Genomic DNA, 13,014 nt, shown 5'->3' with positions numbered 1-13,014 from the left:
GGCCTTATCTTAAAGATATCAGAGTCTGAGCTGGGCCTGGTGGTACACACTTTTAATCCCAGCATGCAGGAGGTAGAGGCAGGTGGATCTCTGTGAGTTCAAGGCCAGCCTGGTCTACAAAGAGAGTTTCAGGACAGCAGCCAGGGATGATACATAGAGAAACCCTCTCTCTAAAAACCACAAGTAAGTAGATAGATAGATAGATAGATAGATAGATAGATAGATAGATAGATAGATAGAAAGATAGTATCTTTGGATTTTGTAAATTTGACACGTGTTCAGAGAACTCAGAAACATGCTTAGGAGTTTGTTCTGAAAGGTATCATGCAGGATACAAACGAATAACCAGATGAAGTATATACAAGGCACAGGTCTTGCTGTACTCTCTCTGCACACTGCCCTCCCAGACCCTCCACTGCAAGCTGATATAAACCTGGTGTTAAAGACTTTTACAGAGCCTGATGTCCACCTCCTCCATCCCCCAAGCTGCAGGTTGCAATCTTTAGTCATTCATCCTTCGGGGACTAGACCCATCCCAATCTATCTAAGGGATACACCATAAATCACCTTATTAGCTTAGTAAGTTCAGGTCTGATATTTTTACAAAGACTATGAATGATCAAATACACTTCTGTGATTCAGGAAACTTCAAGTGTTTTAGTCATGTTGAACGAGGAACTGGTAACAAAGTGCAAATGCATTTCTTATTATACTACAGCAGCAGTGCCCTCAGACACTCAAATAGCATCCAAATTGAACATAGTGGTAAGCTATAAAATTGCCAGGCTCAGAACACTCCCATGGCTTGGCAGAAAGCAGATGCCAAGAGGGGCAAGGCTCCAGGAGGCATGTGCCATAAAATAGAGTCTCTGTCACTTTTCCTGTTGTTCGCAAAGTGTCCATCATCTCCTTGGGTTAGAGTTTAATAAGATTCACACAAGACTGCTCTTCAGCAGCAAGATGACAGTCACCAGGGCCACTTCCCAAACTAACCCCAGCCTAAGAAACATTCATGGTGACTCCAAGAAGACACCTCTGTCACTCACCCATTTAACCCCATTTTTCAAAGACCACACTAACTAATGATTCCAGAGTCACTTGGGACAAGGCAGAAATAATGTTGAACTTGGAATCTGAAGGCTTGATTTCAGGAGGTGTTATAACTGGATGCATACTATGAACCATCATTCCTCAATCCCTCTGTGGTTTGCTGTCATTATCTGTGAAGGAAGATGGTCACTCTTCAGGAGATGATAAATGTGATGTCCTTTTAAAACCCTAAAGGGCTGTACTCATGTCAGGGTTTATTAGCTTGCACCCTGCCCCATGCCTAGAGAGATGTGATATTTGTGGGAATACCATTGTTCTTGCCATGAGCCTCAAGGAGAGAGCACAAAGGAACACTTTCCTAGATGATCTTTCTTGCTACCAGGGAGTCAGAGCCAGGCGCATACTTTATGAATGAGAGAAGAATTAAGTTGTTTCATGAAATCTCCCTGCATAGTGGTTAGAGGTTGGCCACAGCCATTAAACTAGTCCCCAGGAACCAGAACCTATTGGACTAAATTTTGATTTTGATTTTCACATTTTCCCTTCTCTGGTGTAAGTCATCTTTGGACTGGTTGCCTCCTCATGAATGGCAAGTCTCCTATTTTTTCCCTTTTCTTTCTTTTGTTTGCTTTTTAAGTGTGATAAAATTATGTTCAAAATTCTATACATTTTATAGCAATTATATTAGCTCATGGGAAGCATATTTGAAATATCAATTTTTCCATTCTCCTCTATTCTATTTATTTAAGAACATGGGGCACCCTGCTTTATGGTACTGTTGGATGTTATTTTTCGTGTGGCTCTGGGTCCTGCCAATATCTCAAAGCCCTCTTCTAAATATTCTCCATTAATGCAAGCTTACTAATATGGATGCCAGAATCTAATATAGTCTTCCAGTACAGCTAACTAATTGAATAATAATAACAGCAACAAATACTCATGCTGAGCTTGGAGGATAGGGATTTTTTTTTCCTAAATGTTTTAGCATAGTAATGTTAAAATTCATGTTTTAAGAACAATCTTATTATAATTAAGTGAACTGCTTCAAAGCAGAAAATAATGAACACTTGGCAAATTACAAACCAATCTAGTTCCCTAGACTCTGTGTTCTCTTTCTGTTTGAATTTCATATTTGCAAATGTTTTTCATTGAATCTACAGTTATCATGTCTTTCTTGCTGAGGGAGTATTTTTTTCATTTCTAAATTAGAGTAAATTTGCAGTTTTCTGAGTTTGAAGGGGTCTACCTGAATTTGACTAGGAATTCTACTTGGTTGCATAGATTGGAACATCCTTTCCAAACTGTATAAAGAAGACCTGTGAGGGGGCAGTCTCTATTTTAGTTTTGTCTAGTTTCATCTGCTTATGACAATAGCTATTTATTTTCTCATCTTTCGTGTGGTTCAGAACCCTGGAGACAGCATGGATAAAGCCAGTTACCCATGGTCTCCCACAAAGCTTATCCCAACAGCTCAACAGAGGCTTGACTGGTGTCTTAGTCAGGGTCTCAGTTGCTATGATAAAACACCATGACTAAAGGCAACTTGTGGAGAAATGGGTTTATTATTTCAGCCTGTAGTTCCACATCACCATCCATCCTAGGAAGGAGAGGGGGCAGGGACTCAGTGAGGGCTTGGGGATCTCTGTTGCCACCATGGCCAATAGGGAAACGGTCTGCAGGAAGCAAGAAGGTAGTTCAGTTCAAAGCAACTAAGAGCAGGCATTCATTCAAACTGTGGGAGTCAGTAGTTTATTTTAGATATATTTAAGCACAGCATGATTTGATGAAAACTTTCCTGGTGATAATTAGCTCAACCCCATATTCACTGTAAAGTATACATAAATCTTGAAGAACATTGTAAGATAAAGAAAGACTAGAGTCACTAAGTGAAACTCTTTCTAAAGTACATGTAGCACCTTCCTTAAAGATGGGTCTATAGAGTGACTACACATGACAATGTCCATAAAGAGAGGTTCTATAGATTAACTGAGGAAAACAAGCTTATGATATGGGTCTGAGGGAGGATCTGGTGTCTTCTCCCATCACACAATAGTGCAAAGGTCACCAAGTTTTTAACCATGCTCCATCCCAGCCTTGTGGACTGGTAACAGGTTATGCATTCCCTACTTTGAAGGAACAGGCCTGAGCGTTTAAATTCCAGGTTCCTCTAGTGCTTATCTGTGAGCAGAAAGACCTCCATGCCTCCTACAGCAGCAGGGCCAGAGCCTGGAGGCAGAAACTGAAGCAGAAGCCATGGAAGAGTGCTGCCTCCTAGCTTGCTCACCCTGGCTTACTCTGACTGCTCTCTTATAGCAACCAGGACCACCAGCCCTGGGGTAGCATTGCCCATAGTGAGCTGGACTGTCCCACACCAATCATCAATCCACAAAAATACCCTAAGGTTTGCGCACAGGCCAATCAGGTGGGAGTGTTTTCTCAATGGAGGTTCCATTTTCCAAAATGACTGTAACTCCATGTTAAGTTGGCATAAAACTAGCCAGCAACACTGGGAAATACTTTTAGTTCAGATAGATGGCAGAACTCATTTTCTAAAGAATTGATGGGCCATGGATATGCAGTTCTGGCTGGTTCTCAGCCAGATCATGCCCCCTGTTCCTTGCCTCATCAGTACTAATATGAACTGTCTTGGAAGCATTCAAAGTAAATCCTCTGCTTCCTTTAAGTTTGGGTGCCTAGGGGGTGGCAGGGGTCTTTGTGAAGGACAGAGTCCAGGGTAAGGAATGCCAGGTACTGGTTAGGCTGAGACACTGGTTGACAGGGTCCGCTTTGATAAGTTAATAGGCACCGCAGTTAGCAGTTTGTTCCTGGTTCGAGACCTAACATGTGTCAAGCTTCCTACTGTGTGATTTGTCTTGTACTCTTGTTTAGCTGAAGGTTATCCTGTGCTTGCCTGGCACCAAGGACCCCACAGCGCTTATAAAATAATCACTCAGAAACTTATATTAATTAAAACTCATGACCTAATGGCTCATGCTTCTTGCTAGTTAGATCTTACATCTTAAATTAACCTGTTTCTATACATCTATACCTTGCCACATGGCTACTGGCTTACCAGTATCTTTACATCTTGCTTCTTATCACAGTGGCAGCTGTCTGACTCAGCCTTCCTGTTCCCAGAATTCTCCTCTCTGCTTGTCCCACCTATACTTCCTGCCTGGCTACTGGCCAATCAGCACTTTATTTATTAACCAATCAGAGCAACACATTCACAGCATACAGAGCGATATCCACAGCCCTCCTGTGTTTTTGTGGGGACTGCACCTCCTGGGCTATCTGTTCCAGACTATCGGGTTTTCTGTGCACCCTCTTAGAGCGCGGAAGCCGAAGGGAAGACACACTGCTTTGTCCCTCCAGGTGGTCCTCTGCTCTATGAGAACATCACCTTCGTCTACAACTCAGAACAGCTGAACGGGACTCAGCGGGTTCTCCTGGATAACGTCCTGTCCGAAGAGCAATGCCGGGAACTCCATAGTGTGGCCAGTGTGAGCACCACAGCAGGGGACCCCTCAGTGCTAGCCCAGCTGGAGCCTGGAGCCCTTGGCCAGTCTGTCCTCCCCTTCACCGGCAGTGCCCTGGAAGTCCCCTGCCCCAGAGTGTCCTGAGCCTGGAGGGCAGCTTTAGGGAACTAGAATTTCACTTAGCAGGGCGACAGTAACCATGGAGGCGCTTTCCTAGCTTTTGGCTTGCAGTGATCTGAAACTCCCACTGGCTTAGTTTTTAGGAAGGAAGGCCTCAGCATGTGTCCTGCCCACTGAAAACCCTCTATTTTAACCAGTCATTAGCCAACATATGAATAATTTGTATTAAATGTCTGTTTTCAAAAAGTAGTATTTTATAATGAAGACAGAGAAAGATACTCCCACAAGTTAGATCTGGTATACCTGAACCCTGGGATTAAATGGTGCTGAGTATTGATTTGGTTTCTCAGCCTCTGGAAGCCAAGGCAGAAAGGCAGCCCTGGTGGATTGTTGTTGTCACTAACAGAGCATTTTAATGCATTTCGTCCTCAGGGAATCATGCTGGTTGGTGATGGATACCGAGGGAAAACGTCACCCCATACCCCCAATGAAAAGTTTGAAGGGGCAACCGTCTTGAAAGCACTCAAAGTAAATCCTTTGCTTCCTTTCAGTTTGGGTTCCTAGGGGGTGGCAGGGGCCTTTGGGAAGGCAGATTCAGGATGAAGCATTGAGAAGGGAGCAAGTGTGAAATGGAAACTCAGTTGGTGGTTTCGGCTGCTGAGGGTGATTCTCTGCACACAGCACACACTGTGCCTCTGAACTACACCCCCAGCCACTGCTGTTGCTGATAATACCTTCATTCCTGCATCTGTTTCCCAAGCTTCTTGTTTCCTAAGTTTGGATCTCACCAAAAAGCTATACAACCACTATCCTCAAGGAGCGCATGAGCTAATGATGAAAACATCCCCAAATCAGTAGTTCTTCTCTTCTCAAGAAGTATCATTAGAGGAGAATGAATGATATGTTATAGGAGAAGGGAGAGAGAGTAATTAGCTTTTTACCTGGCCTCTGCCAGTAGGAAGGGCTCTCTCAGCGCTCACTGTTCTAGCTGACCCTGCAAGTACATGGCATTTATTATTCCTTTTCGTCAGTACAGAGATGGTCAATGTGCATTCTCTTCATGAACCCTAGGGCCTGTTTGTCTCAAGTCCTCCAGTCAACCCTGTGGTCTTTAATGTCGTCCTTGGTGTTTTGTTTTTCCAGTTTGGTTATGAAGGCCGGGTGCCGCTGAAGAGTGCCCGCCTGTTCTATGACGTCAGTGAGAAGGCTCGGAAGATTGTGGAATCCTATTTCATGCTGAACTCAACCCTGTATTTTTCCTATACACACATGGTCTGCAGAACAGCCCTGTCTGGTAGGTTTCCAGAACCTGAACTTGTCCCTTCTTCCCAGGATGCCACAGGCAAGAAAACAGTGCAAGGCAAAGCTCTGTTATGTTTAGAGTGATAATTTATGAGAACGCCAGATTTCTAAAACAATGGAAAGTTACTTTTAATTTTTCTCCCCTTTGTCTCTGAAAGTTCTGTAAGACCCTTGTTCTGTACATTTTCTCTCTTCAAATCCACTTCTCACAGTTGCTAAGGTATGCAGGAAAAAAAACCTGCTTCTCTACTGTGTGTTTCAGGGACCCAGGAAGCTGGGAACTCCAGTTACATGCACAAGCCCAGAGTGGCGGTGTAGACAATAAGGGGCAGGCTCACTGAAGAGCATTCTGAGGCAGGCACCCCTCACTCCTGCTGGTTGTCTTTTGTTTGTTTGTTTTCTCTTCCACTCACCTGAATGGAGGTGGAAAGAAATGTATGTCAGAGCACTTCACACTTGTGGAGAGTGAGTCCAAAGCTCTGGTTTCCGTGTCTCCTTTTCCTCCTTGGGAATTGCTCCCCGACATGAAACTCAACCCATAAAATGCATGGGATTTACCCAGGTATAGGCATTCCATCTTTTATACTGAAGAAGACAAGGCGCGGCGTGGCCTTGTTTCCTGTCCCGTTTGTCTTCAGGAGTCTCTGGACGGTGTCCTCTTTCTATGGCTGCACCGCCGCTGTCTCTCCACGGTCGCAGAGGACTGATGACGCATGTCGCAGTGTGCTCTCGGCTGTTGTACGGTGTGGTGTTCCTGTTCTCCTCCTCCGCCCTGCTCTCACCCTTGTCCCTTCTTCCGGCAGGGCAGCAGGACAGAAGAAACGACCTCAGCCATCCCATTCATGCCGACAACTGCCTCTTGGATCCGGAAGCTAATGAGTGCTGGAAGGAGCCTCCCGCCTACACTTTCAGGGACTATAGGTAGTGCTAATGAAGCTTTTGTGGAAAGCAGGAAGCTGCTTGTTCCTCTCTGTGAAGTAGAGATCTCTAGGGGTCACCTGGAGTGGGAGCCGTGGCCAGACGAGCCGTCTCATTTTTATCTTAAGCGTCATGCACAGATTGCCTCCTTTGAAATAGACAGCTTGCTTTACTAATCAGTGTGTTTCACTAAGGCATATCATTTTGCATGTGTTTCCCACAAGGGCCTGGTCTCCCAGCGTACATAGTACATAGCACTTTTTCACATACATGTGTATATTATTCACAGTCTCCAAGAACTATAACTGCATTTTTTCCATTAAGAAAATAGAAACTCAATAGAGAATACTGTTGTATAGTATGAGGAGATATGTTAGTACATTAAGAGAAGATCTCCTAGCATGCAACAATATATCTTAGTATGTAGTCACTATGTATGTTTAATAACATGTCAGTTGTTGCTATATTTATTTTATTTAAAACATTTAGAGAGCAGCCCCTATCTGTATGCCAAGCTAGGTCACAAGGAATTCATTAACAAAGTTAAGGAAAGAAAAACCCATCCTTTGGGGTTACTTTTCTATGCGGGAGGAAGAGCGTCATAAGCAGCATGGATGAGCTTAGAGGGCTGTATGAAATAAAGCCTGAGTAGGTGTTGACAATGTAAAGTGAGTTTGAAATGAAACTAAAACCTTATGCAAATGGAATCAATAAGCATCAAGAGTATAACCCAGGCTATCCTTGAGATTAATTTCAAGGTTTTGGAGAGTCAATGTCAAAGGCAGTTTACTGTTCAGGATGGTCCATTCGTCACTAGTCTTCAATATTTCCCAGTGATGCTGTTGAGGACTACATTGTCATTTGAGTGGCTCCTCCCTTTCCTTACAGTGCGCTCCTGTATATGAACGATGACTTTGAAGGGGGAGAGTTCATCTTCACTGAAATGGATGCTAAAACTGTGACTGTGAGTAAGCTGCTGCCTGAAAAGTTATTTGGGGTTTTTTTACTTCAATATTACCACCTTCCCAATGTCTTGCAAGTTGTTGAATTTCAAATACATCTGAGCTCAATAATTCAAGAAATAAAGAGGACCCCAGTGATTTATAGATAATAAAAATGTTAAGCATAAGTGACTGTTTCAGTCCATTTTAAAGATGAGAAAATTGAGAAAGGATTTTAAGGATTTGATCACAATCATATAAATAATGTTAGACTTGGAATCAAAGCCTACAGCAGTGCTTCTCAACCTTTCTAATACTGTGACCTTTATGTCCAGTTCCTCGGGTTGTAGTGACCCCCCCCAAATAAAATTATGTCCTTTCTACTTCATAACTACAATTTTGCTACTGTTATGAATCCATGTAATATCTACCTATGACACCCAGAGGGGTCGTGTCCCCTGGGTTGAGAATGGCGGGCTTAGGTTCTGGGCCTCTGTCAAGTACTTTGAAGGGACCTTCAAATAAAAGATCCTAAGTCATTCAGGTCCAGAACAAATAGAACAAATCAATTGCTTCAAGTAGCCAGTGTGCTTAGACTGAGCGTGAACTTCCAAATGTGTGTGCATACAAACTGGTATATACAATCAAGTATAAGTCATGAACTTTCACCTCCAAATGGATATTTATACTCACAAATATTTAAATCAAAAGTCACAACCATTTTATTCATAAGTAGGCCAATGCCTTCAGAAACCAACTTCCTTAGCACTTATAAGATGATACAGTTAGACTCTTTTGGTCTTTAAGCCTAAGATCAAACACACTATAACAACACTAAATCTCAAATGAAGAACTTATGAATTATAAATTGGTTATGAGGTATCTTTCTTCCTGAAATATCTAAGTGATCAGGACATGTGCATGATGAACTTCAAAGTGTTGGCATTACATAAACAACTTTCAAAACTCTTCCCATGTTTTATGCACTCTGTCTTCGCTTGCATATAGTTTTCCATTCTAAAATACACATGGTCATTCAGGGAACATTACATATCCTGAGCTATATATCATTGGCTTAAAGAGATTATTATGAGGATTGTGGGGATAGTGAACAGAAACATGGTTATAACTTAAAATAGTTCATGAAATTGAGTACAATGGTGTCTGTTTAAACAGACATGTTGCCTCGTTGTTGTTGGGAAAGAAAAAGATTTCAGTAAGTGGTTTGAGGTTTCCTACATTGGGGAAAAACAAACCAAGATTAATGATCTAGACTGGAGTTTAAATTCCTCTAAAGGATTCTCATATTTAGAAGAGCTCTGCACAGAAAACATTTTATTTCCAAGCTTTGAAAACATGGAAACTAAAGAAGAAAAATGGTCACTTCTTAAATAGTGGGGGGGGGGGGGGGGGGGGGGGACAGATGGTTGACGATTCCTTTGCCTCTACTCCATCTAGTGGCCACAATTGGAAGTGCCGGATGATAGACGGTCCCGAGACTGGCTTTCTTTGCTGAGTTTGCCAGCTGTCTTGCTGCTTCCATGTGTGAAGGCGGACGATATTCTCATTTCATAGATCTACAGCTCTAATTACCGAAACATCCCACAAAACCCACAATCTACTTCCCACCAAAAAGTGAATGGAAAAATGTTAAGCTTTTAGTCGAAAAGCTCACTAGCACTTCATGATGATTTATGCAGCAGAGTTTTAGGGCTTTTGTAGATGATTGGAATGATCAGGTAGGAATTGTTAAAAATGAGGAATTCCCGTTTCCCTCCTTCTCTGTTTCAAACTTCTTCCAATCTCAGGGGAAGCGGCGGGTTTCCTTTTTCCTCCCCACCCTGAATACTGAAGGGCACAGAGTGTGGTTCTCAGCACCCACACCCGGTGCCTCAACTGTCTAACACTAGCTTCAGGGGGCCCATGCCCTTTTCTTGCCTCCAGGGACACCTGCACATGTGTGCATCACACACACACACACACACACACACACACACACACACACACACACACGGGTTCTTAGTTTCAATTTTGCCTACACACATTCACAGGACCAGAGTAAATCTATGGAGCATCCAAAGACTTTAGAAAAAAATTCAAACATGTTCCTGAGAGGGTTAGAAAGAGAGAGCCTCATAGGTGTAGAATGCACGTGTCTTCCCTACCCACAATGGCCGGGGCTGCTCTTGTTCACCAGCTGCACTTGTCCAAACCCAATGGGATGAATAAACTTTCATTATTTCCTAATGGATCCAAAATGGTGTCTCCTCCTACTACACACCTTTTACAACACAGTATGTGTTCCCTCACTGTGTACACTATACACACTCTACATATTGCGTGATCCCTCTATATACACTCTACATACTCTACACATTGTGTGATCCCTCTATATACACTCTACACACTCTACACATTGTGTGATCCCTCTATACACACTCTACACATTGTGTGATCCCTCTATATACACTATACACACTATACACATTGTGTGTTCCCTCTCTATACACTATACACCCTATACACAGTGTGTGTTCGCTCTCTATACACTATACACAGTGTGTGCCAGAAAGTCACTGGACAGCTGAGCAGTGTGCTAGCTGTGAATTGTTCTATCAGTCATTCCAAATCTCTGGAGCCACGAGTAGGCCACCCCAAGGGCTGGTGTGTTCTCATCACTGGAGATGGCCAAGTGATGCCTGTGTGTCCCCTAGACGGGAACAGTGTGAAGGACCTGAACTCAGATCTTCATGTTATGACAACTGCATAAACCATAGGGGTACAGGTGGAGAATTAAAGAGGTGTATAACCAGGTGACTGCGACCTAAAATTTCTCTGGTAACCCCCCTCCTAGTCTGGTTTCCTTCTAAGTTCACAGATATTAAAATGCACAGCCACCTTAAGCATCAATGAATTGGAAGTACCAAAAGCTGTAGTGATGCAGTGAAGTGGAAGGTTTGTGTTCTTGGATGGGCATGTGATCACCAGAGCACATGCCATGTGATTCCTGTGTGCATGGGATCTGCCACGCATGTTGCTTAAGTGGTGTTATTATATAAGGTAAATTATTTTGAAACTATTTAGATTTTACCGGTAAGAAAAAAAAACTAATCATGACAATCTATGTTTTTTTTTCAGTGCTAAGATCCCATCATTCTTTGCGTCACAATTGAACCCCAATAAATAATCACACAGAAGAAATGATAAAGGGACACGAGGTGTAGGAACTCAAAATCTAATTTTCATTTTGTTGTCAGGCCTCTATTAAACCCAAGTGTGGGCGAATGATCAGCTTCTCATCTGGCGGAGAGAACCCTCATGGGGTGAAGGCGGTCACCAAAGGCCAGCGCTGTGCAGTGGCGCTGTGGTTTACCCTAGACCCTCTTTACAGAGAACTGGTGAGTTCACAGTCACCCAAAAGGCAGCCCTGCTCCCTGGCCTGACCTCTCTCAGAAAAGTCCTTTACATTGTTCCTAAGCCTGTAGTGACTTCTGCAGTGAGATCTGTGGAGAAGAGGGTTGGAACAGCAGCTCTTACCCCGTTGAGTTCTAACCATGAAGGCATTTGCAGAAACAGGGCATCATTAGTGCACATTGCCTGTCACAACAGATGCTGAGTCTTTTTTTTTTTTTTTTAATTTATTATGTATACAGAAAAGGGCTTCAGATCTCATTACAGATGGTTGTGAGCCACCATGTGGTTGCTGGGAATTGAACTCAGGACCTCTGGAAGAGCAGACAATGCTCTTAACCTCTGAGTCATCTCTCCAGCCCCGAATCTTGAGTTCACTAACATACTATACCATTGGCCGCCAAGGACTTTCTCATGGTCATTAAAAAGATTAGATCATCAAAACATCTCTAACTCATGTGTGGGGAAGGATAAAGAGACATGGACAATCACTATTATTTGTTACATTAGTTGAACATTAAAAGAATATTATATTTGAAGTAGTAGGGACACATACTGTTTCCATCTGTCAAGAGCCCAGATGGTCAGACTGGCAGAGTTTTTGATAATGCGTATATGTGTGAGTATGTGCCTGTGTGAGTGCAGGTGACGTTCTGATGAGTATTAGCTGTCTGGAGGAGGAGTGAGCCACCAGACATGGCAATTGAAGACTGAACACCAGTCCTCTACTAGAGCCCTTAAGTATTTTGGAGACAGGGTTCCTCTGTGTAGCTTTGCGCCTTTCCTGGAACTCACTCTCTAGCCCAGGCTAGCCTCGAACTCACAGAGATCTGCCTGCCTCTGCCTCCCGAGGGCTGGGATTAAAGGCGTGTGCCAGCACTGCCCAGCTTGAGCCCTAAGTATCTTAACCAGGGTCATCTCCCAGCCTCTGAATTTCCGGTCTTAAAATGATACCATATTTTTCCCTTTAAATTTGTAAACCGAGTCCAGTTTAAGCAGCAGCAGTTTAGAAATAGCCCCCTTTCCATAATCTAAAATGGCATTTTTTTTTTTTTTCCTGGAGCTGAGGATCAAACCCAAAGCCTTGTGCTTGCTAGGCAATCGCTCTACCACTGAGCTAAATCCCCAACCCCAGGCATTCTCTTTTTGCCCACACTCTTGAAGCACTTTTTTTGCTGCCTAGGTAGGGCTTTAGGGTGAAGAGGTGGACAGAAGCCTGTGCTACAAGGAGCAGGGAGGTCCCACAGCTAGGGAAGGAGTTCACAGCAGAAGTGCCTGGAGTGAGGCAGTAAGGATCCGTGCTCAAACACAAAGACAATGACAGCCTGGCACAGGAAACCTTCCAGGGGCACTCAGCGGCCTGCTTCACCTGTAGTTTCTCTTTCCTTGAATTTTTAATCTACAAAATGCCAGCACCACTCCCCCTATCTTAAGGTCCAGACAACAAATTGTGGAAAAATCATCCCCGTTTTTAGTATTAATCTGATATCACACCTCGCAATGCATTGTAGCATTTTATTGAAATAATTAATGCAAACCAAGTTCTCTGCTCCTTCCTTCTCAGGGTGCTTCAACACCAGTAATCTTGCCTCTTGGTAAAGGCCTCAGAAACTTCCCCACTCTGCAGGCTCTAGCGGCATCTAGTGGTCTCTGTAGGAAAGGACAAGCGCCTCTTAGCGTCGCTAATGGAAAATTTTCTCCTCTGTCTTGATTCAGGGTCTTTAAGAACATTAATGCCTGACTCCTACCTTCAGATGTTATGTAGGAGCTAGCTCAGTTCCAGGGGTTTATAA

The 13,014-nt window shown here is 43.3% G+C and overlaps 1 protein-coding gene across 1 annotated transcript in view; it reads left to right on the top strand.

Moving 5' to 3' along the window:
- The window catches only part of P3h2 (prolyl 3-hydroxylase 2), a 152,261-nt gene that overhangs the window by 135,421 nt on the left and 3,826 nt on the right, over positions 1 to 13,014 (top strand). The window contains exons 9-14 of the mRNA XM_036203770.1: positions 4,426 to 4,553; positions 5,082 to 5,177; positions 5,793 to 5,943; positions 6,755 to 6,872; positions 7,758 to 7,833; positions 11,068 to 11,208. Of these exons, the coding sequence (XP_036059663.1) occupies positions 4,426 to 4,553; positions 5,082 to 5,177; positions 5,793 to 5,943; positions 6,755 to 6,872; positions 7,758 to 7,833; positions 11,068 to 11,208 (710 nt within the window). The remainder of the gene's footprint in view (positions 1 to 4,425; positions 4,554 to 5,081; positions 5,178 to 5,792; positions 5,944 to 6,754; positions 6,873 to 7,757; positions 7,834 to 11,067; positions 11,209 to 13,014) is intronic.

The sequence above is a fragment of the Onychomys torridus genome, chromosome 12, assembly GCF_903995425.1.
Source record: "Onychomys torridus chromosome 12, mOncTor1.1, whole genome shotgun sequence".
In the NCBI taxonomy this organism is placed as follows: Eukaryota; Metazoa; Chordata; class Mammalia; order Rodentia; family Cricetidae; genus Onychomys; species Onychomys torridus.
Note: the sequence above shows the minus strand (reverse complement) of the source record. Positions and strands in the feature narration are given on the sequence as shown.